General features: G+C 48.2%; 1 protein-coding gene across 1 annotated transcript in view; it reads left to right on the top strand.

The window, feature by feature from the left end:
• IGF1R (insulin like growth factor 1 receptor) overlaps nucleotides 1-26,284 on the top strand; it is a 293,895-nt gene that overhangs the window by 36,362 nt on the left and 231,249 nt on the right. The window contains exon 2 of the mRNA XM_034667925.1: nucleotides 15,043-15,588. Coding sequence (XP_034523816.1) covers nucleotides 15,043-15,588 — 546 coding nt within the window. The remainder of the gene's footprint in view (nucleotides 1-15,042; nucleotides 15,589-26,284) is intronic.

Here is a 26,284-nt window from a genome sequence, read left to right as displayed (position 1 = left end):
CATCGACCTCCACAGTGAGCATGGAGGGGCTGGTAGAGGGTGTGCAAGCCCACTCCCTTACGTCCAGCCCTGTTGCTTGATGCCACGCGAACACCTGCTCCTTAATGCCCCTCAACTGGGTGTCCAGCAGCAGTGCTGTGACCAGGAGAGCCACGAGGCTGGGTCCAGGAGGAGCAGACGGCAGCCGGCGTGAGATGGTGTTGGCCATGGGCTGGCGAGCATTAACCGTTCCTGTAAGTGGAATCACCTGCTTGTGGGGGTGGCGGGACGGGGCAGGATTTATCACTCTACTGTGGGGACTTGAGGCCTCTGTTTAGATTTTTTTCTCCTTTGCAGACAACTTCAGTGGAATTGCGTACTTGTAGCGTGGTTCCTCGGCAGGTCCCGGGGAAGCTGGTCCGCCTAGCTCCTGAGCACGGCTGCTGTCCAGCGGCCCCTGCCTCCGGCTGCAGAACACGGAGGATGCTGCCGACTTGGTCAGCGACTCTCTGTGGCCCACTGCTTCCCTGGCACGCCCACAACAGAGGCCTGTCTTGTCCTAGTGCCACGAGCAGGGCTGGCTCCACCTCCCCAGGGCCTGTTTGTTCCCTGCTAGAATGATCATCTGTTTTCAGCATTTTCCGGCTGTCTAGGGTAGAAATCTTAAAGGCTGCACCCTGCATTGTTCTAAAGAGGGAAGGTGGGAGAAGCTTTGGATGCTCTCAAAGTGCTGGAGGTGGGGCCCCTCCACTGCACCTGCCTTCTCTCTGGCTACCGTCGGAAATGTGTCCAGTACCGAGGAGCGCTGGCATTTACCCCATTGCACTTAAGTGCCACACTTCTATCCGTTTAATTTTGGTAAAGTAAAATTGATAATTGTTCTTGTCCACATGGATGTACCGCGCTGCTGCCTTTTAGGCAAATTAACACAGTAGCATGCTGGGGTGGAAGGGAGCAGGGAGACGGAATTGAAGGAGCGTCAGGGTATCAGGAGGCTACTCAGAGGAGTGTCACTCCATGCCAGGCTCATTCATCCTCTACAACAGTCCATCAAGTGGGTATGCGTGTCACCCCTTCCCTAATGAGAATGAGCCTTGGGCAGGCTCCAGGGCCCTGGCTGTACTGCTGTGTGGCTTTGCGAACGCCTGCCACCTTCCTGGGGTGAGTGGTGATGGCAGCATGGCTTCTTCCCCTTGCCTTGGGGCCTCCGCCTGCAGGGCGCCGGCCTCAGCACCCCTGAGCCCGCTCAGATGGAAGGATTGGGCAAGAGAGGTTGCAGGTGCTGGTGGAGGGAGATGCCGCCCCTCACCTCTCACTGAATGGTTTGAAGGCAAGAGTTGCCCATGCTTGTCCAAGATCTGAATAGTCGAGTTAACATTGTTCCCCACCTGAACGTGTACAGGGGGAAAAAAAAAAAGAGCTTCTCGATGGCTCTGGAAGAACACAGAGATTTTTCGATTGGCTGGTAGCTCTCTTAACATTAGGGCATCTTTGATCTGAATTTCAGCATCAAATAAAGAACGTGTATGCTTAGGTCGAGGGGGCTGACTTCTCTATGACTTGCAGAGGAAAATTTGACCCGTGTCTAAGTAGAATTGTTACAAAGAGCAATGCGTGGAAGGAAAACTATTTGAGCGTCGAGATCAAGGTGGGTATGTGATTTCGTGGAAACGCAGAGAGCGATGAGGGACAGTTGTCTGATAGAGTTGAAATCCTGTGTTCAGGTTTGCAAGCTCCGTCTCTGTCCACCAAGGAAAACATCACATGTACAGGAAGAGCTCTTGTAGTTGGGTGAGATTGTGTCTTCTGTTTTTTCCCCATGGTTTATGAACAACAACAAAAAAAGAATTTGACATTCTGCAGTGGAGTTAGCTTATGGCGATAGTCTATGTTTTTCAGTACAACATGAGGTCAGAAACAAGAACAGTTAAGCTCCTTGGTCACCATCTTGTCCCTTCACATGTGAGTGGAGATACCTGTAAGGTTCTTTACAGGTTTCCTTTGTTGTTTTCCTGTGATGGGTAAGGGCTTTGGGCTTGACAGAGTGTCTACCCTGAGAGCCATTAAAGGGGGTGCTTATGATGGTCAGATGGCTCCTGGGGTGATGCATGTGGAGAGGGGCCGACCCACACCCATGCACCTGGCCCTAGTGTCCTTGCCGCCTCGCAGGACTTCCGACTAGGAATTCTCTGCTCCAGGGTGGTGGGAGGAAATCAAGATTTAAACCTCAGCTCCACTCCTTCTCCCGCCATAACAGAGTGACCCCTCTGGGTCATTTGATTGTTTAGTCTAGTAGTCCTCAGCTGTAAACAGGGCAGATGACAGAGCGGCAGAGTTATCAGCAGTAAATGCAATCAGGTTTCTAAGATCTCCACAGACCTCTTTATTACCTCTTTAGGCAGCCCTGCCTGACTTCAAGTAAATTCCACTGTGTGTTCTCATAGGGAGCCCACATCTGTCCCCTGTGGGGGTCCAAGTTCTGTGTCCCCTCCTCCATCAGGGTCACCTAGGACCCTGCAGCCATTTTCCAGGAGAGGGATTTCTGGTCCCTGCTCCTTCCTGGCTGTCACGTGGATGTTCTCCCATTTGGTCTCATCTGTTTTCAACTGTGGAGACAGAAGCCGAGTTTGGGAGAGCTCTCCTCTGCCCTCTTACTCTGCTAAGTCTCCCTTAGTACAGTCTAAGGCCACCTGACTTTTTTTTCTTTTTCTTTTTTGGCAGTCACAACGCCCCATCATCACATGCAGAAATTATATCCAATTAAATCTCCTGAGTCTTTTTCACACCTCCTACATTTGTGCATTTCTTTTTTTTGCACCCAAGTGTCCAAATAACATTATTTCCTCTCGATTGCAATTCCAATCTGTTGATCTTTTTAGCTCTTGACTCTGTCATCCGATGTATTTGCCATCTCTCCTAGAAACTTGGCATCCTTGAATTAGATAAACATTTTATCTGTGCTGCCGTTCAAGTAATTGATAAAAATGTTGAAAAATACAGGACTCAGAAAGAGCCCTGTGGCCTTCCACTAGAGACCTTCTTTGGGCCATTCATTAATCAGCACATTGGAGGTTGTGAATTCCACATTTACCCAGCTTGTTGAATGTATCTCATCAAGGATGTGATGAGATTTTAACAAGGCACTATAGATAAAGTCTAGTGTCCCCACAAGCTACCAATTAAAAAAAAAAATCCTTATGCTAAGAAGAAAAAAATCCAAAAATCACAAGTCATTGTGGTTTATGATGGTTGAAGGCTTATGACCCACGGCTTTGCTCTGCAGCAGTGTGTTTCTTTTATTCTGCCTTTGGTTGATAATGCTGCTGGAGTGCAGTGGGGAATGTTACTACTGGGTCGCTTGGGTTTTGGGCTGTTATCTGGAGCAGAATGGGATTGAGCAAGAGATGAGTAACTGATCTTTTTGGGGAGGTCTGGGAGGGCACTGGTTCAGGATATCTCTCCTGCCAAGACACCGAGAATGGTTTCTGTGAGCCACTATCCAGTCTGGTGGGTGGGCCCTCATGGTGTGGATGGAGAAATCCCAAATGCAGAGGGTACCTGGTCTTGGTAAAAACTGCAGCATGCCTCAGCGAAGGAGTCAGGGATGCACCCGCCTCCAGATGCTTGGATAAGTGCAGAGTGGAGGTGTTAGAGCAGAATAATAAATGCAGACATGGTAGAAGGTATAAAGACCTTTGCAAGAGTGGGAACGATGACCTAAGGGATGGCAGGAGATTGTGGATGGTGGGGGGAGGTGGACAGGCTGGAGTGTGATTCCCGCTTGTCGTGCTTCCTCTGCCAAATCGTACAAGGCAAGAGCTGCATGGAGCTACAGACGTATCTGACCATAAGACACAATTTGCCAACACCCAAGGCTAGAAAATTGATGAAATGGAGTGAGAAGAATTCTGCGCTTGAGTCGTATCAGATAGTGAGAGTCAGCCACAGGCTCATTTGCAGAGGTGGTGACTTGCATGTGGGGTTTTAGCTTCTGCCCACTCCCTAGGGAGGGGCATGCAGGCACCCATCTGTGTGGCCACTTACACCGGCCACAGGTGTCCGAGCCCTTTTGTGCCCAAGGTCTCTGGCTGTACTGGGTGCGGCCCCACAGCCATGCATGGCCTTGTGGCAGAGTTCTAAATGCCCAGCCTATCGGTGAGCCTGCTTTCCTTCCTGCTGCGCTCTCCTTGGACCTCAGTGGTGGGTGGGCTGCGTGACCTGTCTTTAGCTGTCTGTCTACACTTGTGTGACCCACATGAGAGGCAGAATAAAATGCAGTGAAAGTTTTCCCTTATTCTTTTTTTTTTTAATTTTTAGTGATTTTTTTTTATTATATTATGTTGGTCACCATACAGTACATCCCCGGATTCCGATGCAAAGTTTGATGNTAATTTTTAGTGATTTTTTTTATTATATTATATTGGTCACCATACAGTACATCCCCGGATTCCGATGCAAAGTTCGATGCTTCATTAGTTGCGCATAACACCCAGTGCACTATGCAATACATGCCCTCCTTACCACCCATCACCAGTCTATCCCATTCCCCCACCCCCTTCCCTCTGAAGTCTTCAGTTTGTTTCTCATTTTCCCTTATTCTTTAAAAAAAAAAAAGTGTGGTCAAATACACATAACATAAAATTTACCATCTTAACCAATTTTAAGTATACATAGTCATGTTAAGTACACTCACATTGTTGCAAAGCCAATCTCCAGAACTCTCTTCATCTTGAAAGAATGAAACCCTGCACCCATTACATAACAATTCCCCTTCCCCTCTCCCCACACCCTGCATGCACCATTCTGCTTTCCATCTCTGTGAATTGGACTGCTGTGGGTAGTAGAATCATAGTGTTTGTACTTCTGTGACGGGTTAATTTTACTCAGCAGGAAGTCCTCAAGGTTCATTCATGTTGTAGCAGGTGTCAGAATTTCCTTCCTTTTTCAGGCCGAATAATATTCCTTTGTATGAATAGTCCACATTTAGTGTATCCGTTCTTCCATCAGTGGGCACCTGAGTTGCTTCCTCCTTTTGGCTATCGGGAATAATGCTGCTGTGGACATGGCTGTGCAGTCCTCTCTATTTTTGTTTGGTTACCGACCACTGCCAGATCGTGGTCTTGCTGTTGCTTTGTGAGTGCTGAGACAATGGATCCGGGTGGGGTTTTCCCTTTGGCTTCTTTAGCGCCTTCTGTTCCAGGCGCTGTTCCCTTTGCCCTTCTCTGGCCTGCCTTGCTTTTCTTCCTGCTGTCCTCAGACTTCTCCCTCCCCTTTCTTCTCCAGTGCTTCTATCCCTGCTACCCCTCCCCTGGCTCCACGAGGCCCGCTGCTGTCTGAAGCTCCTGCTGTGTGTTGCTTTGGGTAGACTTGCTTGTCACAGGACAGCTCTCTCTGGATATCAGAGATCTGGTGTCCTGTCCTGTTTTGTGTGATGGTTCTTTGTAGTAGGTATGCGTTCTCATGGGACGTGTGGGGGGGGGGCGTGCGAGTATGCACCAGGCCCCTGGTGCTGACTCCGTTATGGTTGGCTGCAGATAGCCTGGGAGTCTGCGCTGGAGAACACGGAGGGTGCTGGTTTTAGGGCCCGTGAGGACCGGCTGCTCCATGAAGGCGGGGATACGTTGATTTTGTTCACTGCTGACTTCTGAGCCCCTGGAAAGTATGTACTGGCATGTGGTAGGTGTTTTATAAGTATTTGTTGGAAGACTAAATAAATGGAGTCCCAAACCTGCATCTGAATTGCGGGGAAACAGAGCAGCAAAGCCGCTGACCTCAGGCCAAGTGGCAGGGGGTCTCCTCCCCTCTGACAAAGCTCCCGAATCAGCTCAAAGGCCTGAACAATTCAAGAGACTGACCTGTACGACCACATCCATGAAGAAGTGCGGCCAGGTGCAGAGGGAGCAGATGAGTGGGATTTGCACACTGATAATCAGCTTGTTTAGATAACGGGCTAATTGAAAGAGTACAGGTCACTTGAGGTAACTGGAACATTGTAAAATATTTTTGAAATGAGGATGTGAACTGGAATGATGTAACGTGTTCTATAAAAGCCTGTGAGATAGGATGGGGGCCACAGGGCTGACTTTTATTTGGAAGGTTAGCCTGGTTCTGAGCAGAAAACCCAAAGTCAAGAGAGAGGGGAAAAGAAGGCAGAAGGAGCGGTATTTTCCAGGTCGGGCAGCCCCTTCTGGGCTTGCCTCCTCCTGGCTCCGTAGCTCCCCTCCGCCAGCACCCAGGGCTCCACAGCGCCATCCACTGGCTGCACAGGTCCCCCGTTTGGAGGTTCAGGGTGCTGTCTGGCCTGCCCTTGTGTTCCTGGTGGTGGTGAGGAGGCTGCCCCCCTGGGGAGGCCTGGCAGCGAAACTTGATGCAGCCTCCCACAGGGCCCATGGGGGGCTGAGTGGCTGGTAGGGGGAGAGGGTATAACAAGGGAGTCTGGTCCTTGTGTCCATCTTCCTCAAAAGGCTACCAGCTAGGGGCGCCTGGGTGGCTCAGTCAGTTAAGCACCTGCCTTCCCCTCAGGTCATGACATCAGGGTCCTGGGATCAAGCCCCATGTCTGGCTCCCTGCTCAGCGGGGAGTCTGCTTCTCCCTCCCCGCACACCCTTCCCCCCCCCCAAATAAATAAACACAATCTTAAAAAAAAAAAAAGGCAACCAGCCATTGGGACTGGGAATAGTTACAAAGGATTTGGGGCTCTTATAAAGGTACTTTTAAAATACAGGGACTTAGAATATTGAACTTCCGGTATTTTAAGATCAGAAAGGAGTTTGGAATCACCATCAGAGCAGGCAAAGTAGTTTTCATGAAGACCCAGGAAAATAGGTGTTGTTCCTCTGTTGAAGCAAATACAGCTTCGTTCTGCACCAGTCTGTGTGGTTCCTGATGCTTTATGTGATGGGGACACTGGGGCTTATGTTCCCTCCAATCTTTGAAGTATTTTCCAGTGAAGTTTCCATTTCTTCATTGGAGAGGCAGGATGTAAACATCTCAGCCCGCTTTGTAGATTCTTTGCCACATTGTAGCGCACTCTGCTAATGCTCTGAGCCTTCAGGGCTACATCTTATGTGTGAATGGATTTTTAGATTATGTTTATATGCGTGATAGAGATGGCTCTTGTGTGGGGCAGTAGAGGACAATTTGCACATTGAAAAATACACTTAATTTTAAGTTTCTGTTCTGAAAGTCACCTGTGCGACGCAATCCCTTACATTTTTATGACTGGGCTGTAGCTGTTGAACATGTCAGGTGGTGGGGACCGCTTACCGGGTGCGTAAAATATCAATGTACATATACAATGTAAACACATTCTCATTGACGCATGAAGATAAAAAGGCTTAACATGAATTGTGTCTGTTTACACTTACACAGAAAATTCTACCATAACAAACTCTGGAGTATCCATGGTGTTTGTTATCACAACACTGTCTCCCCCCACCGCCATCTCTGATTTTTTGGTTTCTTGCAGCCTGGGAAGGAGTGGGCGGGAAGAAACCCACGCCGCCCCTTCCCTGCACACACGGAGGGTGTGCTGAGACAACACGGGCTAGGGGCTGCAGATTCCGCAGCTGCAGGTGGACAGCGAGGTTGCCAGGGCCACTCCTTCTCCACCCATTTTCCTCCTGCTTTGCTGTGTTTCATGCAGTTTCTGTGGGCTGCTCGGGGGATTTTCTGGTAGATTGAAGATCAAATTAAGAAATACAGGCACACAGCTTTCGTGTGCCTCCAAATTGTGGGTGGGTGCGGAGGGTAGTGACACATGGGGGGGGGTTAAAGGATTACTTTCTAGGGCAGTGGTTCTTACAGGGTGGTGCCCAGACCAGCAGGATCTGCGTCACTAGGCACTTAGTAGAAATGCAAATTCTTGGGTCGCAGCGTCTGTGTGTTCACAAGCCCTCCAGGTGGTTCTGATGAATGCTCAGATTTTTGAAGGCTGTTCTGTCTGCAAAACCAAGTTGACCTCGTAAGGGGTCCTCTCAGTCTGCTTCCTAGCTTCTGTCCAGCTGTTGCTCTTATTTCTCTCCCCGTCTCACAGGCTGTCCTCCTGAGGGTTCCCAGAACTGCCACCAGCCACCTCCACGCGTGTGCCCCTCCCTCTGCCTGGCACCCTGCCCCCTGCCTTTTCTGGCAAGACCGTGCTCATTCTTCAGACCATCCTCAGGGATCCCCTCTTCTGAGATGGCTTCCTGACCTCCCCAGAGATGGGGAGTCATGGGTCCCCTCCTTTGTGGTCCTGCAGCCCTGCTCATTGACCTTATAAAAATTTTACCTCATTTAATTTGCCACTGGCTGGAAAGGTGACTGCTCTGTCCACTTGTCCAAAATTCAGTTACACATGAATCCTCTCCTAACCTCTTAAACCAGCATGGCCTTCACGGAGTCCAGAGTTTTTGTAGAACTAACTTATTTGTTTTGTTATATTGGACTTAACTAACAAGAACCAGAGGTGACAACTGTTTGATTATCATTTTACTCATTCTCCCTTTAGTAAGATGATACTGTTGATGCTTCCCGAAGACTTTTATTTCCATCCATAAGCTAGGACGGTCCCATATTTTAAAGAGTTGATCAGAGTTAAAAATATTTTAATTAGGTAACTACCTCTGATCATCTTTAATGGAATTGGTGTCAGAAGGCTAATCAGCGAATTTGTTCATTTCACTCTTTGTTGTATCAACAAAATATTTAGTTTGGGGCAACGAAATGGATGAATGTTTTTTTTATGAATGTTTAATTTACGTAGTAACATTGTCTGAAGCTCAGTGCTGGCCGTAGCACTTCTCTGATCTTTAGGACAGCTTCCTTAGGGTACGTGTGAACAGCCCACTTTGCAGGTTTAGGAAGGGTATGTGACCTCTTGAGGGCAGGAGTCTGTAAATGGCACTTAGGACTCAGACCTAAGACATCCCATTTTTCTTTTTCCAGGACGCAAGACTGTGTTTAGCATAGAGCATATACTAAAGCTGTCACTGAATTCCTTCTACACGTCTTCCACATCCTTAGATACATAGCTTATTCTCTACCAGAAAATCCCCCAGTGTGCTAGGGTTTTCTTTTGGGGGTTTTCTCAGGCAAATGCTTGTTATTAACTAATGCTTCTTGTATTAGCAGATCTTAGGGATTTATTTCCCAAGTATGTATAGTTTGCATTCACTTAAGTTCCTAGAGCAGAAATTCTACCTTTGGATGTCTTAAAAATATGTAGGAATTTATTGGCAGCAGTGGTCTTTCAGCTGAAAGACTTCATTTAAAATTCTTATTTTGGGGAAGGTGGTTTCTACCTCCCAGGCCCTCACCTGCCTGCCTCCAAGGGGGCCTGGCTTGGCTACCAGGCCTCCCTGCCCCTCCGACCCTCATCCCTTCCCGTTGCCCTCTGCTCCCACATTGGCAGTCCTCTGTCTGTTTTGGTTCTGTTTTTGCTGCTCACTGGCTTTCCGCCTGCTGCCCAGGCCCGCTGTCCCTCCCTTCCACTGCGTTCTTTCCCTCTGCTTCCTGTTTGCCTTCATTTCCATAAGCTTCGATGATTCTTTAAGGGCCAGCCTGAGAGCTCACATTCCAGTGCCTTTCCTAAAGTCGAGTTTTTGGGTATCTCTTGCTTTGAAAAGGAAGAAACAGTGTTTTGCAATTTCCTTTTAATCATCAGTGAGTAGTAGCAAGGGTGTGTCTCTCTTTCATGCGCCCTGTGGAATATTTACTCCCTCAATGCTTGTATTATTTCATGGCACCAATGAAGCATGTTGTATTCTCTTTCCTGTTTGTGGCTTGTGCCTTTTGAACACTGTGTTATCATTCCTGGTCCAGCTGGGTTTTCCTTTTTCGGTTCCTATCACAAAATGCCCCAAGGCCGCCAGTATCACTAACAGAATCCAAAGCCACTGGTGGCCGGGTCCTGCCTCACACATTGTGGCTTGGGCTTGTCTTCTCTTCAGGAATAAGTGGTTAGTTTCTTCCCACTTTTTTTTTTTCCTCTTTTCTTCTATAAATGGGAGGAAAGTGTCCAGGGTGTTGGCCGTTCTTCCACGTGGAGAATCCATCCATTCCAGCTCCGTCGCGTGGCTTGTTAACTGAGTGGTCTACACAGACTGGGAAGCGGGAGGCAGAGGGAAGCCGATTCTTTCCTAGTGTCTGTTTGGATTGCAATATAAAAGTTTGGCAAACTTTGGTTATGAGTCTTCATGCTCTTTCACTGGGTACTGAATTTTCTGGTCTGTGGGAAAGGATAGCAAACACATTGTTACCTACCACCTTCCAGTGTGATCAGACACACATTGGATGCAATAATAATAGATTGCATCCAAGTACTGCTTTATTAAAACTTCTGTTTATCATTTAAGAGCAAACTATTACACTTAATTTACGATGACACAGAAGGAATACAAAGCTTTAGGCTGGGCATAGGAAAACATGAATAGTACAAAAGCAAAAAAGCCTTCCATAATGAGTCACTGACCTGAAGCTATCACTGGGTGCTATTTCTTGGTTTTGAGAGTAGTCTGGTGGCAAATAGCTGATAGATGCTTTGCTCTCTCTGCTCCCCCTGAGGCTCGCCTTGGCCCTGGTCAGGCAGCACGTCCTTACCGAAGCCGCTGTATGCCTGGAGGTTTGGCATGGGAGACATGCAGAAAACACACAACACAGAGCCTCTCATTTCAGTGAGGGTAATAGACAGTGATCACTCAACTAATACGTCCTTTCAGGTCCCGACACTTTTCACGCATGAAAAGTGCTATGAAAATGGTAAAATAGGGAAATGGGGGTGGGGGAGGCAGTTCAGGGGGACTCTCAAAGCTCCGATGAGGTGACATGAGAATGGCGAGCCACAGGATGAGAATGGGGGGCATCCATGTGACCGGGGGAGCACCCCAGACAGCAGGGGATAAGGAGGGAAGGAGCTTGGTGGCCGCAGTATGCTGAGCAAGAACATACTGGCTGATGAGGTAGAAAACGACAGAGATGAGCCCCTGTGGAGTGGTGCTGGGTCAGGGACGGACTGGAGGACAGGGGCTGGACCATGGGGAAGGTGTTACTGTAGCAGAGGCCGGAGATGACTGTGGCTCCGGCTTAGGGTCGGGGTTAGAGCAGTGGCGACAGCCAGGTGTGATGCAGTCCGTTCATCCCACACGGGAATTAACGGTGCGCGCACCAGGCACTAAGTCATGCTTCAGGCACTGGGGGCATCACGTGGCTGAGATGGACAATAATTCCCCCTCCTCCTGAAGCCAACACTGCAGGGGGAGAGATCAGAGGGAGAGACCCCGAGGTGAGAAGAGGGCCAGAGGAGGGCAGCATGCACTGGGAGGGAAGGGGATGGTCAGTCAAGGAACAGTGACCTGAAGAATTGGGGCGTCATGGTGGGCAGAACACCCCAGCTTCCCACAGGCTTGGGAGCTGGAGCCAAGAGGGCTCTTTTTTTCAGCTTCTCTGAGATATTATTAGCATTAATGGATGTAAGTTTAGGGTGTATGTGAGTTCGTGATGATTAGATACGGGTATCCATTGCAGAATGATTCCCACGATAAAGTTAGTTAACACCTCCATCCTCTTACATCAGTATAATTTGTGTGTGTGTGGAGATAACATTTAAGATCTACTCCTCTAACAACTTCCAAGAGTGCCACATTGTCAATTCTAGTCACCACGCTGTGCCTTAGATCCCTAGATCTTATTTATCTTCGAGCTAAGAGTTTGTACCCTTTGACCAACACCTTCCCATTTCCCCCACCTCCCAGCCCCTGACAACTACCGTTCTAACTCATCTTTCTATGCATTTGGCTTTTTTCAACTCTACGTATAAGTGGGAACATAAAGTGTGTGTCTCTGTCTGACACTGCAGTTAGCACGAGGCCCAAGAGGCCTGGGTATGTGCAGTGTAAGGGGAGACAAAAATCAGAAATGACTCATTGATTTTTGACACATGCAATTCAGAGAATGGGAGTGCCCCGACCAAGCTGTGAGAGTGCAGGAGGTGGGTTTGTGGGGGGAAGGGGATGAATTATTAGACACCTAAATGGAGATGTTGAATAGGCAGATGGATATGCAACTCTGGGGCTGCCAGTGACACGCATTTGACCATCATCCAGCATATGGGTGGCACAGGAGGCCACTTGTCCACGTGAGAGGACAGAGGTCCACATTTAGAGGTCATTTAGTAGGAGAAGAGAGGCGAGTGGGTGTGTGCGATCAGAGAGGCCTCGAGAAGGAGGCAATGTCAAGTGGCTGAAAGGGTCAAGTCACATGAGGACAGGGAATGGTCACTGGCTTTGATAATGTCATCAGGGGCTTTGCAAAGAGTGGTTTGGTATCATGATTGGGGCAGAAGCTTCGTGGCGTGGTTTGGAGGTAACCAGTTGGTGAGGATGCTAACGGACACTATGTGTCAAGTTTTACTCTGAAGGATGGCTTGACTTCTCCAAATCTGCTTCTTCACCTTCAAAGTGCTGATGATACTGTGTAGTGTGAGGTACTGTTGAAAGCATCTCATGAGGTGAAACAAAATGAAACAAGGCTTCCTTCACAGCCTTTGTCCGGCATGGAAAGTTCTCAGAGGTTCTCAGAGTGCTGGTTTTTCCCATTCTCTTCTCTGTTGTAGAGGCTTCATTTTCTCATCAGGAGTAGAAGGGAATTAGACCAAATGACATTTCAGGTTCTATGTTCTCAAGCCTTGCCCACTCCTCAGCCCTTGGGTCCCCTGGACCCCCTCCTGTGCCTGCAGTTCTCTGTCTAGTTCCTGTCTATGGCTCTAAGCCCCGCTGAACCTCTTTTCCCTTTTCTCTCACCTGCTCCACTTTGATTCTCTCTTATACTGTCTTATATGCTAGAATATTCCTCCAAAAAAGGCCTCCCTTGGACTTCTGTCTCACTCAAGAGTCTTGAGAGGGGCTTCATTCCTGAGATGAAAGTTTCCATCCCCACCTGTGACTTGGACTTGGACTCTACCAAACTCATTTCCTCTGCTCTTCTCTACATCCCTGGCCATCAGCATTGCTGTCCCTTGAGTCTATCTTGTTCTCCCTTTTTTCTGGCCTCTGGAATGTTAATACCCAGTTTTATTTTTTTAATGATTTTTATTTATTTATTAGAGAGAAAGAGAGTGAGAGAGCATGAGAGGGGGGAGGGTCAGAGGGAGAAGCAGGCTCCACATTGAGCAGGGAGCCTGATGTGGGGCTCAATCCCAGGACCCTGGGATCATGACCTGAGCTGAAGGCAGATGCTTAACTGACTGAGCCACCAGGCACCCTTTAATACGCAGTTTTAAATCCCACCCATCCTAGAGGAGCCAGGGCTTTCCTGGGCACTGCAGTAGAAAGGACCTTCTCTCTGCAGGAAGCTCCAAGGCTTACTTCGATTGCTGTCTGTCTGTCTTGCTTAGTTCCAGTCACATCTAGAGTGGATTTTCACTGTGCACACCACTGACCACCTTCTGCCCTCTTACAACAATTGTTTGTCATGGGTCTTAGCTCCTGGCCTTCACCACAAGCCTCTTCAGAGGGCAGTCACAGCTACTTTGTATCTCTTACAATGTCACATGTGTTGTGTGCTCCAAAAATTAATGAATTACATCAATCAGAAAACTTGACTCTGTCTGAGAAGCTTTAATGGAAGGCTTGGGATTATTAAATCGTAAGAAAGGATATTAACCAAGGTTTGTGTATGTGTGTCTGTGTACGTGTCTAGTATTTTTAAAAATAAAGTTTCCAGTATTGAGGCTGTTTTATCAAAAGCCCTTCAAATCTGTAGATGCCTTGGTCCAGCAATTCTACTTCTAGGGATTTATCCCAAGAAAATAGTCTTGGATATTTGCCGAGAATGTTTACTGGCATGTTGTTTATGATGTGAAAAACTGGAGATAAACTAAATATCCAACAATAGGGGATTGGTTAAAAAAAAAAACAAAAAACTAGGGGCACCTGAGTGGCTCATTCGGTTGAGCACCTGACTCTTGGTTTTAGCTCAAGTCGATCTCGGGGTTGTGGGATTAAGCCCCACATTGGGCTCTGAGCTCAGTGCAGAGTCAGCTAAAGATGATCTCCCTCCCTCTCTCCCTCTGCTCTTCCCCCTGCTCGTGCTCTCTGTCTCTCTCAAATGAATAAATAAAAAAATAAATAATAAGTAAAAGAACTCATGGTGCATATTCATACCCTAGAATTACTATCTCCTTAAAGTGATAACATAGAAGGACATTTATTGACTTGGTAAAATGTTCATATTAAGTGAAGGAAGATATTCTTGTCTGATTTCCTTTACCTTACTTAAATTACTTCTAGAGAAAGGATCACTGGTATAGGCGCTGTTAATAGTGATTATCTTTGGATGTTGGGATATTGGTGATTTTTACTGTCTTTTTGCTGTTACCAAACCTTTCCATAGGAAGCTTGTCTTCATGCTTAATAAAATATTTTATTAAGGTTGGGATGGAATACCTCTTATTCATAGAAATCACACATTCTTGTCTTTCTGTTAAATTAGACTTTGTATCTATATTCATACAGTATTGGGGAAGAAATAAGGCCACCTGTCCCGTGTCAGATGGTAGCAAGAAACGTGAGAACTTGCTTCTTCGGATCCCTACTTTGTAGGTCATGGTGACTGTTCTGCAGTATAGACTTTATTGCTTGGTGTCCTTGAGGCTGGATGCAGTAGTAAGTTGTTGCTTCTTGGCTGCTGAGCTGTTTGTTCAGACTTTGGGCCCTGGGGTTGTGCAGGAGGCACGGGGAGTGTGCAGCCTGGCAGCTATGGAGCCTCGACTGCAACCTTGACTCTCATCCATGCTCCGGTGTGACCCTGGGCTCTAAGCTGTGGTTTGCACATAAGTAGGATGGGGATGGCATCTCCCATGGTCACTGAGTGTGTTGCACAAGTCTGACCCGGTGTAGACACTTCACGAACGACGGCTGACAGCCTGTACCTAACGTGAGTCTGCGGCGAAGAATGGAGTCTTCTTTCTTTAATCGTAATCATATAGGTTTCCTGAAAACTGGCCATATTGTGGGTTGGGAATAGTTCTAAAGATGATTTCCTTTTAACTCAGACATGTCCCGCCCTTGCCCTCTTGTCTCCCCTCAGTCTGCGGGCCGGGCATCGACATCCGCAACGACTATCAGCAGCTGAAGCGTCTGGAGAACTGCACGGTGATCGAGGGCTACCTCCACATCTTGCTCATCTCCAAGGCAGAGGACTACCGCAGCTACCGCTTCCCCAAGCTCACGGTCATCACCGAGTACCTGCTGCTGTTCCGCGTGGCCGGCCTCGAGAGCCTCGGGGACCTCTTCCCGAACCTCACGGTCATCCGCGGCTGGAAGCTCTTTTACAATTACGCCCTGGTCATCTTCGAGATGACCAATCTCAAGGATATTGGGCTTTACAATCTGAGGAACATTACTCGGGGGGCCATCAGGATTGAGAAAAATGCCGACCTCTGTTACCTCTCCACGGTGGACTGGTCCCTGATCCTGGACGCGGTGTCCAATAACTACATCGTGGGGAACAAACCCCCAAAGGAATGCGGGGACCTGTGTCCGGGGACGATGGAGGAGAAGCCCTTGTGCGAGAAGACGACCATCAACAACGAGTACAACTACCGCTGCTGGACTACAAACCGCTGCCAGAAAAGTAAGGACGATGCGGGTGCGGCTTCCCCTCTGCTTCTCTTTTCCCTCCCTGCTCTCCCTTGCCTCCCTGCCCCCAAATGCGCAGCTTCCGCTGGGGGTACTGCTGGGAGGGTGCGGTTGTGTCGCACTGAGGATGAGGCCGCCTGCTGGGCGCGGGGCGGGGTCTTGGTTGGTTTCCTTCTGCATCCGGGAACTCAGGGAAGGCAGGACCGTGGCATGGCTGCCATCAAGAGCATCCAAATCATACCCTAGAAATAATCCATCAGCCCTCTGGGCCAGAAGCTCGCTGACCTTGCGCTTTGGATTCGATGAGAAAGGTGACCTGGTGTGCTTTGGAGGTGCCTAAGCCCCAGCAGTCAGGGACTGCTTAGGTATCAGCTTGTTCATCCTTTGCAGGAAAAGACATTTTTTGGTACGGCGGGACTTCCTTAGTATAAGTCTACTTGGAATATGGTTGAATAGAGGGAAAGTCAAAATTCAGTTCACCTCCTGTGCAAGTGGTGACTTGCACCCCATCCTTGGTCCCCAGTGATGGTCATGCTCAGGTGTGCTGGTTTATGACGGAGCACCTTGCCAAGGTGGGAGAGCCCTGGGCCGGATTCCAGGAATCCCAGCTTCAGCTTGTACGTGTAGCTGTGCAGTGGGTGCACTTGTACACCCTGGGCTTCTGTTTCCTTTTCTTCTTTTTTCCCCAAAGAGTTGTGCAGATCTCCTGAAATCACCTCGTGAACGAATTTTGAAATGTGTTCACTGCCCTTGGGGGCCCCGGGGGTGATATTTTGAAGCTGCTTATTTATCAGCAATAGGCTTATTTTTCTCGAGTGTAACCAAACTCTTGAATTATTGTGATCAATTACCTGGAGACCCAGGTTGTGTGGTATTAGAAGGCAAGTCTGGGCCTTTGCCGTGTTGCTTTCAGCAATGTTTAGGTATGTTGGCCAGGAAGGTTCCTCTCCCTGGTTTAGAAGTCAGTGTGGTAGCTATAAATAGCTATTATTTAATGGTTGGCCCAGTTAAAGACCCAAGGAGCTCATGTATTCTAGCTAGTCATGAAGAGCCAAGGAATCCCAAATTGGTAGGCTTGCCTAAACCATGAAGTGTATAAAATAAACAAATCAAAGGCCAGACCCCACAGGTAGCTGTTCTTTCTGTTATCCATCCAGCCAGGATGGAAGCTGGGAAAAGGATGGTTTCTTTCCACCAGTGGGTCCATGAACATTTGATTAAATTAGGGAAGGGGTCTCCTTGGCTGTAACCAGAATGTTGGATGGCCGAGAACACCATCAGGCCTCTTGAAGAGTCCCTGTTGGCTTGGCTTGGAGGAAGGTACTGTGCTAACGTCCCATTTCAGATTGATTAAAACTGTACCCTATCATTAGGTTACCCGCTGGTTTTGAGAAAACAACAAAAATACCTTTTTAAGTAATCTTGACATTTTAAAATTTTATTTTAAAAGAAAACGGCGTCATCAGGGGACACATCGTGTATAGTGGGAAGATGTTGGATGCGGTGTAAGTGGCCTGGGTGACCCTGGACCAGCCAGTCCTCCTGGGCCATAGTTGGGCATCTTTAGAATGTTCCTTAGGGCAGTCCCGTATTATTCCTTACTGGTAAGCAAACGTGCACAAAACTGCTTTGAAAACTCATAAGCTCTGTACAAAAGGGAGGTGTTATTTAAAAAGTCATTAGGTGGGCACGTGTTCAGTGATTCAGACGATATTTACTTTGGCCTCACTGTGGATTTTTGGCTGTTTCTGACCAGCTGGTTGTTGAAGAAGCCGGGAGCAGGGAAGAGGCCTGGGTTCTGAGCCCAGGTCTGGTAGCTGCGACCAGGAATGAACAAGTAATTTAAATTGCCTGGCCCTCTGTTTCTTCATCTGGGAGAGATCCTGCCTTTCTCATAGGGCTCTTGGACTACTCAAAAAAAAAAAAAAAAAAAGAGGAAAAACACCAGAAAAAACAGTGGGGTTAGAAACTGGGCCTTGGTGCTGATACGGCTGATGCTGACAGGCCTGTTGGCTGGACACCTGCTTCCCTAAGGCCACACCCTGCAGCCTTCTCCCCCACCAGTTGTCTCAGCCCTGCTCACATTTTTCTGCGATTTTACAAGGGAGGATTTATTGAAAATTATAAACAGCGTTCAAGGAAACTGTCTTCCCTTCATCTCAGAGTTTCAGGAAAACTCCAGCATGGGCAGGTTTCTTAGAGATATTCCATTTGAATTGGAACTCTCCCTTTACACGGAGTCCCTTTAGTCCTGTGCTGTGTGGTATAGCAACCACTAGCCACACGTGGCTTATTGCGTGCTTGAACCGCGGTCTGGTCCGAATTGAGACTCGCTCTAAGTGTAAAATACACTGGATTTCAAAGACATAGGATGAGGGGAGAAGAAGTAAGGTATCTCCTTAATATTTCGTATATTGACTCCGTGTTGAAATGATAATATCTTGGACCGGCTAGGTTAAGTAAGCTATGTCATTAGATTAATTTCACCTGTTTTCTTTTTACTTTTCATGTGGCTTCTAGAGCATTTGAAATTATAGGTCGGGCTCACATTCCCTTTAGAGTACTTGTCCTATGGCCATGCATTCTCCCCCCCATCGCATCTCCGGCTGAGCACTGTGGTGCTGTGATATTCCTACCCCTCTCCAGCAGGACTCGGGTGAACCATTTGAGGAGCCAGGTGAAGGGCATTGAGTCTGGACAGAATGTCTACCTGGAAGTCAACATAAGCATTAAGGGGGCCATTTAAAACCACAAAGTGTGGAAGAATCCCATTCAGTTGCTCTTCACAGGGCTGCCTGCGGAAGGAGCGAGAGCATCTGGACAGATACGTCAAATCAAGGATGTGTGTGAAATTTTTGACATAACGGAGAAACACTCAATTATGGAGTGCCGATATGCAGTTTTTACTTGACGCTCTCCCTTAAACTCCTTCTTTCCTATCATGACTGTGTGGTGGCAGACAGCTTCATAGACAGCCCCACTAAGGAAAGAACGACTTTATGGGTTCCCTGCACACTTCTGTATTTCTCTGTTGTCTTATGATTTGGAGGGGTGGTTTCATTTATTTATTTAGATTTTTTTAAATTTATTTGAGATAGCATGAGCAGGGTGGAGGGGCAGAGGGAGAGTGGGAAGCAGACTCCCTCCCGAGGAAGGACCCCGACGCAGGGCTCTATCCCAGGACCCCAGAATCATGACCCGAGCCAAAGGCAGACGCTTCACCGACTGAGCCACCCAGGCGCCCCTAGACGGGTGGTTTTATTGAGCCTTGAGTTACTCCTAAAAAGTGACTTACCCTTAAAAAAGTTTTGTACGGCATTTTCCTTTCAATAAAAATGTAACTGGTGCCCCTGACATTCGGTGCTCGTGAGTCCTTCTCCCCTACCTTCTGATAGTGCTTCTCTCCTGTCTCTACAGCTGTTTCTTTGCTGGCCCCTTTTCCTTGGTTTGGTCTTTGATACCTGGTAGTCTCCAGGCTTCCATCCTAGGCCCCTTTCCCCTGTCCTTGTTCCCCCAGGATGTCCCATCTGGTGCTTCAACACCCTTCTGTCTGCACCTGGTCTGCAGATATCATCTCCAGCCTAGACCTCTTTGTGAGCCCCAGACCCACAAATCCATTCCCGTCCAGACACCTGTGGGCGTGTCGGTGTCTGCTGGGCTTCTCTGTCTCCTCACTTCGACCTGTTGTTTTTCTTGTATCCCCCGCCCACCCCCCTGCGTGGGCAGCATTCTTGTGCCCCCTGCTCTCATGTCAGAAACTTGGGTGTCCTCTGGATGCTTCCTCCTGCAATTGAATGACAAGCCCCTTCCATCCCAAATGTTTCTTGAATCTGCTGTCCCCTCTGCCCTTTCAGTGACATGGCCTCTCTCCAGCCTCCCTGCACCTGTGGCTGAGCCCAGTGAACTCCCTAACCTACACTCTGACCGATAGGTGCCCCCCTACCTGAAATCCTGTAGTAGGAGCCTGTGAGCTCTCATGACACTGGGCCAGGCCCTGGACAAGCCACCTCCCAGCCTTCTGCCTGCAGTATCCTTGGCCCATGATGGTGCGATTCTGCGCTGACCAGCTGGCTGCCCCCACGGGCAGATTCCGTGCCTGTTGGTGGAGGACTTTGGGACTCTGCAGACGTGGTGGGCCGTTCTTGCCACAGAGAAACCTGGCAGCGGCCCCTTTCACATCGCACAGTCAGTTCTGGGCATGTCCTCCAAGTCTTGGAGAGCATGGCTGTCACCTCAGGGGCGAGTGCGGCACCTGCTTTGTGAAAGATTTATGGTCAGGAAGATCTATTTTCCCCCCCTTGAGCAGAGATCAGTGTGTAATGACAGCCCTCGGCAAGCCAGAAGATTCAAGGATTGTGAAATGCGGATGTTTCTTGTGTCATTTTTCCGGTTGGTCCTTGCTACCCGGGAGTGCTGTCACCAAAACTGTCTCCAGCTCTTCCCTGGCAGGGAGGGTCAACCGTGGATGGTAGTAGCTCCTTTCTCTCCTGCCCTTGTCAGAACGAGTCAAGGCCAGCGATGATGGAAAGAAGTATGGGAATCATCTTAAAAGTTGAGGCGTGGCCTGTGGTACTACTGTTCATTACTTTGTAAGGCAGCTGTATGCTGAAGGCTGACCTCTCCAGGGAAGGAACAGGGGTGGGTCCTCTCGTGGGACTTGTGGTTCTCTTCCTGCCCAGTGAATTACCTAAGTGGTGTCTGGTATTTGTTTGCCATTGGGACTTTCTGGTACTTGATTGAAGATGTAGACATCCCCCCCACCAAAAAAAAAAAAGAAAAAAAAAAGAAAGAAAGACAGAAAGAAAGAAATCTAAAACTTACTACTAAACTTACTGTCTCCTAGTACTTCTTAACCCAACAGGACCAACAGCTTGTGGTCTACTCAAATCACTGCATTGCCCGTGGGAAGGCCTGGTCTTTGCCAGGAAATTCGTGAAGGTGGCAAGCCTGGCTGTGCTGGAAACTGGCTTTGCTGGTGGTGCAGCCTTATTTCAATTAAAAGGGCATTGACTGGGAACAGCGGTCCCGGAGTCTGTTGCATTTCCCACCACCTTCCGAATGAGAAACCAGGAAAATAGCAGATTGGAGCCTTGGCGTGAGAAGGCAGTAAGTGGCTCCCTTTATTGACAAAAGGAAAACATTTCACGGCCATCTCACTGATGAGATCGGGGACTTCCAACGAAGGCAGGTAGCATAAAAACACAGTTCTACATTTTTTTCCCCTTTACAGGTTCTCATGTTCCTGTTTATCAGATATTTCTCACAGGGCAGTATTGGTGTGTGGAGTGGAATGGTTCCCCTTCTTCATTTTCTTACAGATTTCTTCCTCATTTTCTTATAGATGGGTACACCTGGCCTGCCAGGTACAAGTGGGGGGCTTGTGTAAGTGTTTGTAAATCACTTGTTGGATTGGGGTGAGGTGAGGGGCACAGTGTCTCTGCCCTGAGACCTCATACATGTGTTGTGCATTATTTCTTCTTAATTCCTCCTCCCCCTTCAAGTGTTAAGCTTCCCGTGAGGGGTATTTCTTTCTGTGAAATGCTGTGTGGTTGGTCGCCAGGTGCTTGCATGCTATGGCCCTCCAGACTGCCCCAGGTGGATGAGGGAGAAGGACCCGCATTTCCAGCTGGAGCGGAGACAGGCCTGTGGATCGTGGACGAGAAGGCGGTCCGTCAAGCGGGCTCTGACGTGTTGTCGGTAGAAGCTTGTCTCTATTCCCTTGGAAGGCCCCTGCTCTGGTCAGCTGCTCCCAGTGTGGGGGTGATCTTTATTTAGAAGGGGGTCACATGCCCCTGGGCCTCATTTCTATGCCTTTTATAGTCAAGCATGGAGATCGCATTCTGTTCTCCCTGACTGTCGACCCTTGTTACCAAGATGGTGAATCCGTTTGTGTCCACGGCTCTCTGGAACCCCTCTTAGCCCATCCCGATCTCTTAGTTCTTGTGCCTGGTTCCTGCACGGCTTTGCTTTTGGCTCATTGTCTCCTAATTAAGGTGTCACTCTCCTGGGCTCCCTTCAGACGTTTGTTTTTTTAATAAGGATCTCATCTTCAAGAGTTAGGAGGCTTTCAGAATAACTCTCCTAGGGTAATTTTTGCAATTCTAGGTATTTGGAAGTATCTGGAGTCCCTTCAGCTCTCACCAGTTGAACCTACTTTTAAGATTGTCCTGATTTCTTCCTACTCCTAAAACGCCTCTTTTGTTACATTAATATTTCTATCTTGCTTTTCTTGTGTGTATGCCAGTGTGACATTCTTGATGAGAGTGGGAATGACGTGGATCGTGTGGGCCCGTGGCTAACCTTGTCCTAGATTGCATTGCTCAAGTCGGGTGCACAGGGTGGTTTGAAAGTTAGGTTTGGCTTGTGGTGAAGCAGGAAGCCATGAATTGGAAACATAACCTTCTTCTAGTCTACAGTGTGACTCCTGGGACTCAGGCTGTAGGAAGCAGGGTCTCCAAGCACCACCCTACAACGGAATGTTCCCCTGACCGGGAGCAAACGAAAGACAGCCACGGTGTTCCAGGAATGCTGGTAGCAGGAGATGCGATCTTTCTGACTGTGACACACAGGATATTAAACAGAGCAGGTAGCTGTTTATCACCGTGCATAACTTGGGAATCTGGGTTGAAGCAATTTAGAAGTCTTTTGTGTGGAAGAAGGAGCCCCTGGTCAAAATCCAAAATCTAGACCATTCTGGATTCTATTCTGTATCTGGCCTGTCTTCTCAGTCTTTGGAAATGTAGCTCCCCGCAGAGCCCCGTAACCGTATGAACTGCACTGTGGGAGCAGGCATGGGAGCCTCGCAGGTCCCAGAGCTTGGTGGACGTGGTTGTCATCTCAGGCCAGGGACTGATGAGGGTTTCTGGGGCCAGTGGCAAAGGGGGAGTCACAGGCAGGAAGCATGGCCCTCCAGGGAAGAGTGTGTTCCTGCAGTATCCGCTTTGCCGCTGTTCTGCAGTTCTTAGGATGTCACGGGGCTGGCTAGGTAGGGCCGCACCCCTGAGATTCCCAGGGTATCCATCCTTGACAATAGTGTGGATTCCGTGGAGACCGCAGCTACCGTCACATGCCTGCCACCCTCTGTGTGACTTGTCTTCAGGCACGTTTAGGTGGCCCTGCACCTGTGATTTTTCCCCTGTGGACCATGGTGGCATATTAACATTGATATTTGCAAGAAAATGTAATTTTGTACAAAAGGGATGTATTTCATTATTTTTTTATTTTTAAAAAAGATCTTTATTTATTTATTTGTCGGGGGGGGGGAGAGAGAGAGAGAGAACAAACAAGCAGGGGGGAGTGGCAGGCAGAGGAAGAAGCAGACTCCCCGTTGAGCAGGGAGCCCGATGTGGGACTCGATCCCAGGACCCCGGGATCATGACCTGAGCCGAAGGCAGAAGCTTAAGCGAGTGAGCCACCCAGGCACCCCTCTTTTACACACACACACATATATATATATATATACACACACACACACACACACTACATGTTCCCATATGGACAAGTGGAATCCTATGGCAAAGGTTTAAGAACCGAGAGGATTCCATTCATCAGCCCCATGTGTTCCCAGGTGCTGGAATGGGTCCTCCAGGCCTCATCTTCCATCTGTGAAACAAGGATGGACAGGGACAGAACTTGTAAGGCCCCAGACAGACTGCCTAGCACATAGTAGGTTTTGGGGAGATGACAGCCATTGCTAGTCTTTTAAAAATTAAACTATTTTAGGGGCACCTGGGTGGCACAGTGGTTAAGCGTCTGCCTTCGGCTCAGGGCGTGATCCTGGCGTTATGGGATCGAGCCCCACATCAGGCTCCTCTGCTAGGAGCCTGCTTCTTCCTCTCCCACTCCCCCTGCTTGTGTTCCCTCTCTTGCTGGCTGTCTCTATCTCTGTCGAATAAATAAATAAAATCTTAAAAAAAAAATTAAACTATTTTAGAGCTGCTTTTGGAGACCGTCTAGAATTCTGAGCATTAAACTGATTGACCATGTATGTTTACTGCCATATCTTAAATGGTCTTTCTCTATTGCTTTCTCTAAATTGCAAAAATTCAATTATCATAAATAGCATGGCATAGTGTAGGAGTGGTTCTTGCTAATTTAATCCAAATTGTTCAAATTCTTGTGTCTGTCCAGATAAGCCATATCTTTAAAGAACATTCAGTGAGGTACATATGTCTATATCAGGGTGCCAGTGGGGCCTCTACAGTTACATGTAAACTCTATTTATTTGGTTATCAAACCCGACGAATTGATTCTGCTTGCAAGCTTGGTGTTGGGAAGAGTTTAAGAAATATCCACAATCAGATTCTTGTTTGATACTAACATTAAATATTATCTTTTTTTTTTTTTTAAAGATTTTATTTATTTATTTGACAGAGACAGAGACACCCAGCAAGAGAGGGAACACAAAAAGGGGGAGCGGGAGAGGAAGAAGCAGGCTCACAGCAGAGGAGCCTGACGTGGGGCTCGATCCCATAACGCCGGGATCACGCCCTGAGCCGAAGGCAGACGCTTAACCGCTGTGCCACCCAGGCGCCCCTATCTTTTTTTTTTTAAATGTGTTTTTTGCAGAGAGCAGTAAAGTGGTTATACAGTGGGCGCAGTTTTTGGTAAAGATAACAAGGATGTACATTTTTATTTGTGACAACTGCCGGTCTCACATAGTAAAGGTAGCCAACCATCTGCTCCAGGCTGGGGCATGTGCCTGTTTGTTCTCTGCTTTGGGTAATGCTAGTGGAGGGAGTGTGTGTGTGTGTGTGTACACTTGCGGGTGCATACCACTTTATGCCCCCACCCAGCCTCCCAGCCTCTTCCCCTGTTTTGGCTGCTTTGTTTTGTTTCGTTTCCCTGCTCTCGCCCCCAGTGCAGGAAACAAACACTGGTTCTCTGTGTCCTGCCTTAGATCTTCCTTCCGTTTGAGGGGATCAGGTGGGTGGGAAAATGCTGTGCAGGAATGTCAGGCCCTCTCCCGGAAGCCCAGCTTCTGTTTCATCTCATTATTGGACAGAAGTCACTTTTTGTTTCTTTGCCTTGGTCACAAACCACCACCCGGTCCTCTCTCCTTTCTTCGTGCCATTTTTCATGGAATCCACGTGGGATGGGAACAGAGGCGGCGTGTTTGGGGACTCTGTGTTGCCTGATACTCGTAGTCTTGTGTACAAAGGCTGTGCAGACAGACCCAGCGTGTAGCTGCCTCTGCTGTTGTTTTTGCAAGTTCTAATGAGGGGACTAGGGTGGAGCGTGTGAGCCCATGCAGGCAGACCCCACCGTCCTGCATGCAGGACGAACTCTGAAGCCCCTGGGCCCGAGCCCATTGTGCCCAGGGACCCCCGGAGAGCTGCGATCCCGTACATTTGTCCTTGGCCGCAGATCTATGAACCGAGGCTGCCATTCTGGATTTCCGGATAGATGCAAAGTGCCTGGATGGTTTTTAGCAGCTGCCGAGACCAGGGAGTTGGGCTTAGTAGCAAAAAGGAATGGGAAAACAATAAAGGAAGATTGGGGAGCAAATAGCCTACGATACAAAAAAAGGCAAGATGAAGCCTGATCTTATTAGAAACATTTCCTGGGGAGCTGTAGTGTTCGAGTTAGGAACCCCCCCCACCCCCAGCTCCCACAGAAAGTGTTAGTGGTAATATGGAGACAAATGGAAACTAGGCAGATCCCTAGGTCCAGAAGAGATGAGCTTTGTTCCTGGAGTTGTAACCTAGTATGATGTTTCCGTTCTGATTTCTTAACCTCTGAATGGCCCCTTAGGCTTTGCCAAGTAGATGATATTAGTAGGTTCCTAAACTATCCCTCAGATAGGATGTAGGGATATATTTTTTTGTTCTCTCCCACAGTGAACTTGAAATGATTGGATTATTTTATAATGCATAGGTCCTTCCTTTAAAGGGTTTCGAGTAACTGTGTCAAAGAAGCTTTGGAACGGGTTTTAAGCAAGGTCATGGAAAATGTACCTTGTCCTCTCTCCCACCTACAAGGAAAGACAGAGGAACCTGGGTGCAGCTCACACACCTTTTAATTCCTGTAATTTCATGCCTGGTCTAGGCAGCATCAGCTAGGTGGTATGGTCCAGGTGGCATGGTGTCATCTTCTGAGATCTTTGAGTTTCCTGCCCCTTTCTTCCCCACCTGCTGCCTCATCTCTGGCCCTTTTTTTAGGCTCACAGGCAGTCAAGGCTCAAAAGATCGTGACATTGTAGTTGTTTATGAATGGAATTCCAAGAATGTATAATTTTCTCAAAAGAATGCTTCTTTAGCTCAAAAATATTTCTTGTTTGCTGGGGGAAAAACTCTTGGAAAAGTCACTGGATGCCAGAGATGGTGATTAGGAGGGTGAAAGTCTGGGGGTGCTTAAGTGGAGCAGGTTTTATGGATGGGCAGTTGGTAAAACAGGCAGAGCCGACTTAACACATCACTATTTCAAGGGAAAGTTGTCACGCAGGATTAATTTGGTGTTAGGTTTACCGATGACCACACTGTGATAGCTCTCCATGCCTCGCTGTACCTTCTGCCCGTTCCCATACCCCAGGAAGAGCCGCTGAATTTCAGGTTAACACTGCACGGGTGGGGGACTTCAGACCCTCAACTTGATTTGGTCCCTCCAAGAGGTTTCTGCCATTCATCCGGGTACCTGCAGCTCTATCTTGCCGGGCCCTGTGTTCATGGAAAGCCTCAGAGTGTAGTTGAAGA

This window comes from Ailuropoda melanoleuca, chromosome 9 (assembly GCF_002007445.2).
Source record: "Ailuropoda melanoleuca isolate Jingjing chromosome 9, ASM200744v2, whole genome shotgun sequence".
Lineage (NCBI taxonomy): Eukaryota > Metazoa > Chordata > Mammalia > Carnivora > Ursidae > Ailuropoda > Ailuropoda melanoleuca.
This window is presented reverse-complemented; position numbering and strand designations above follow the sequence as displayed.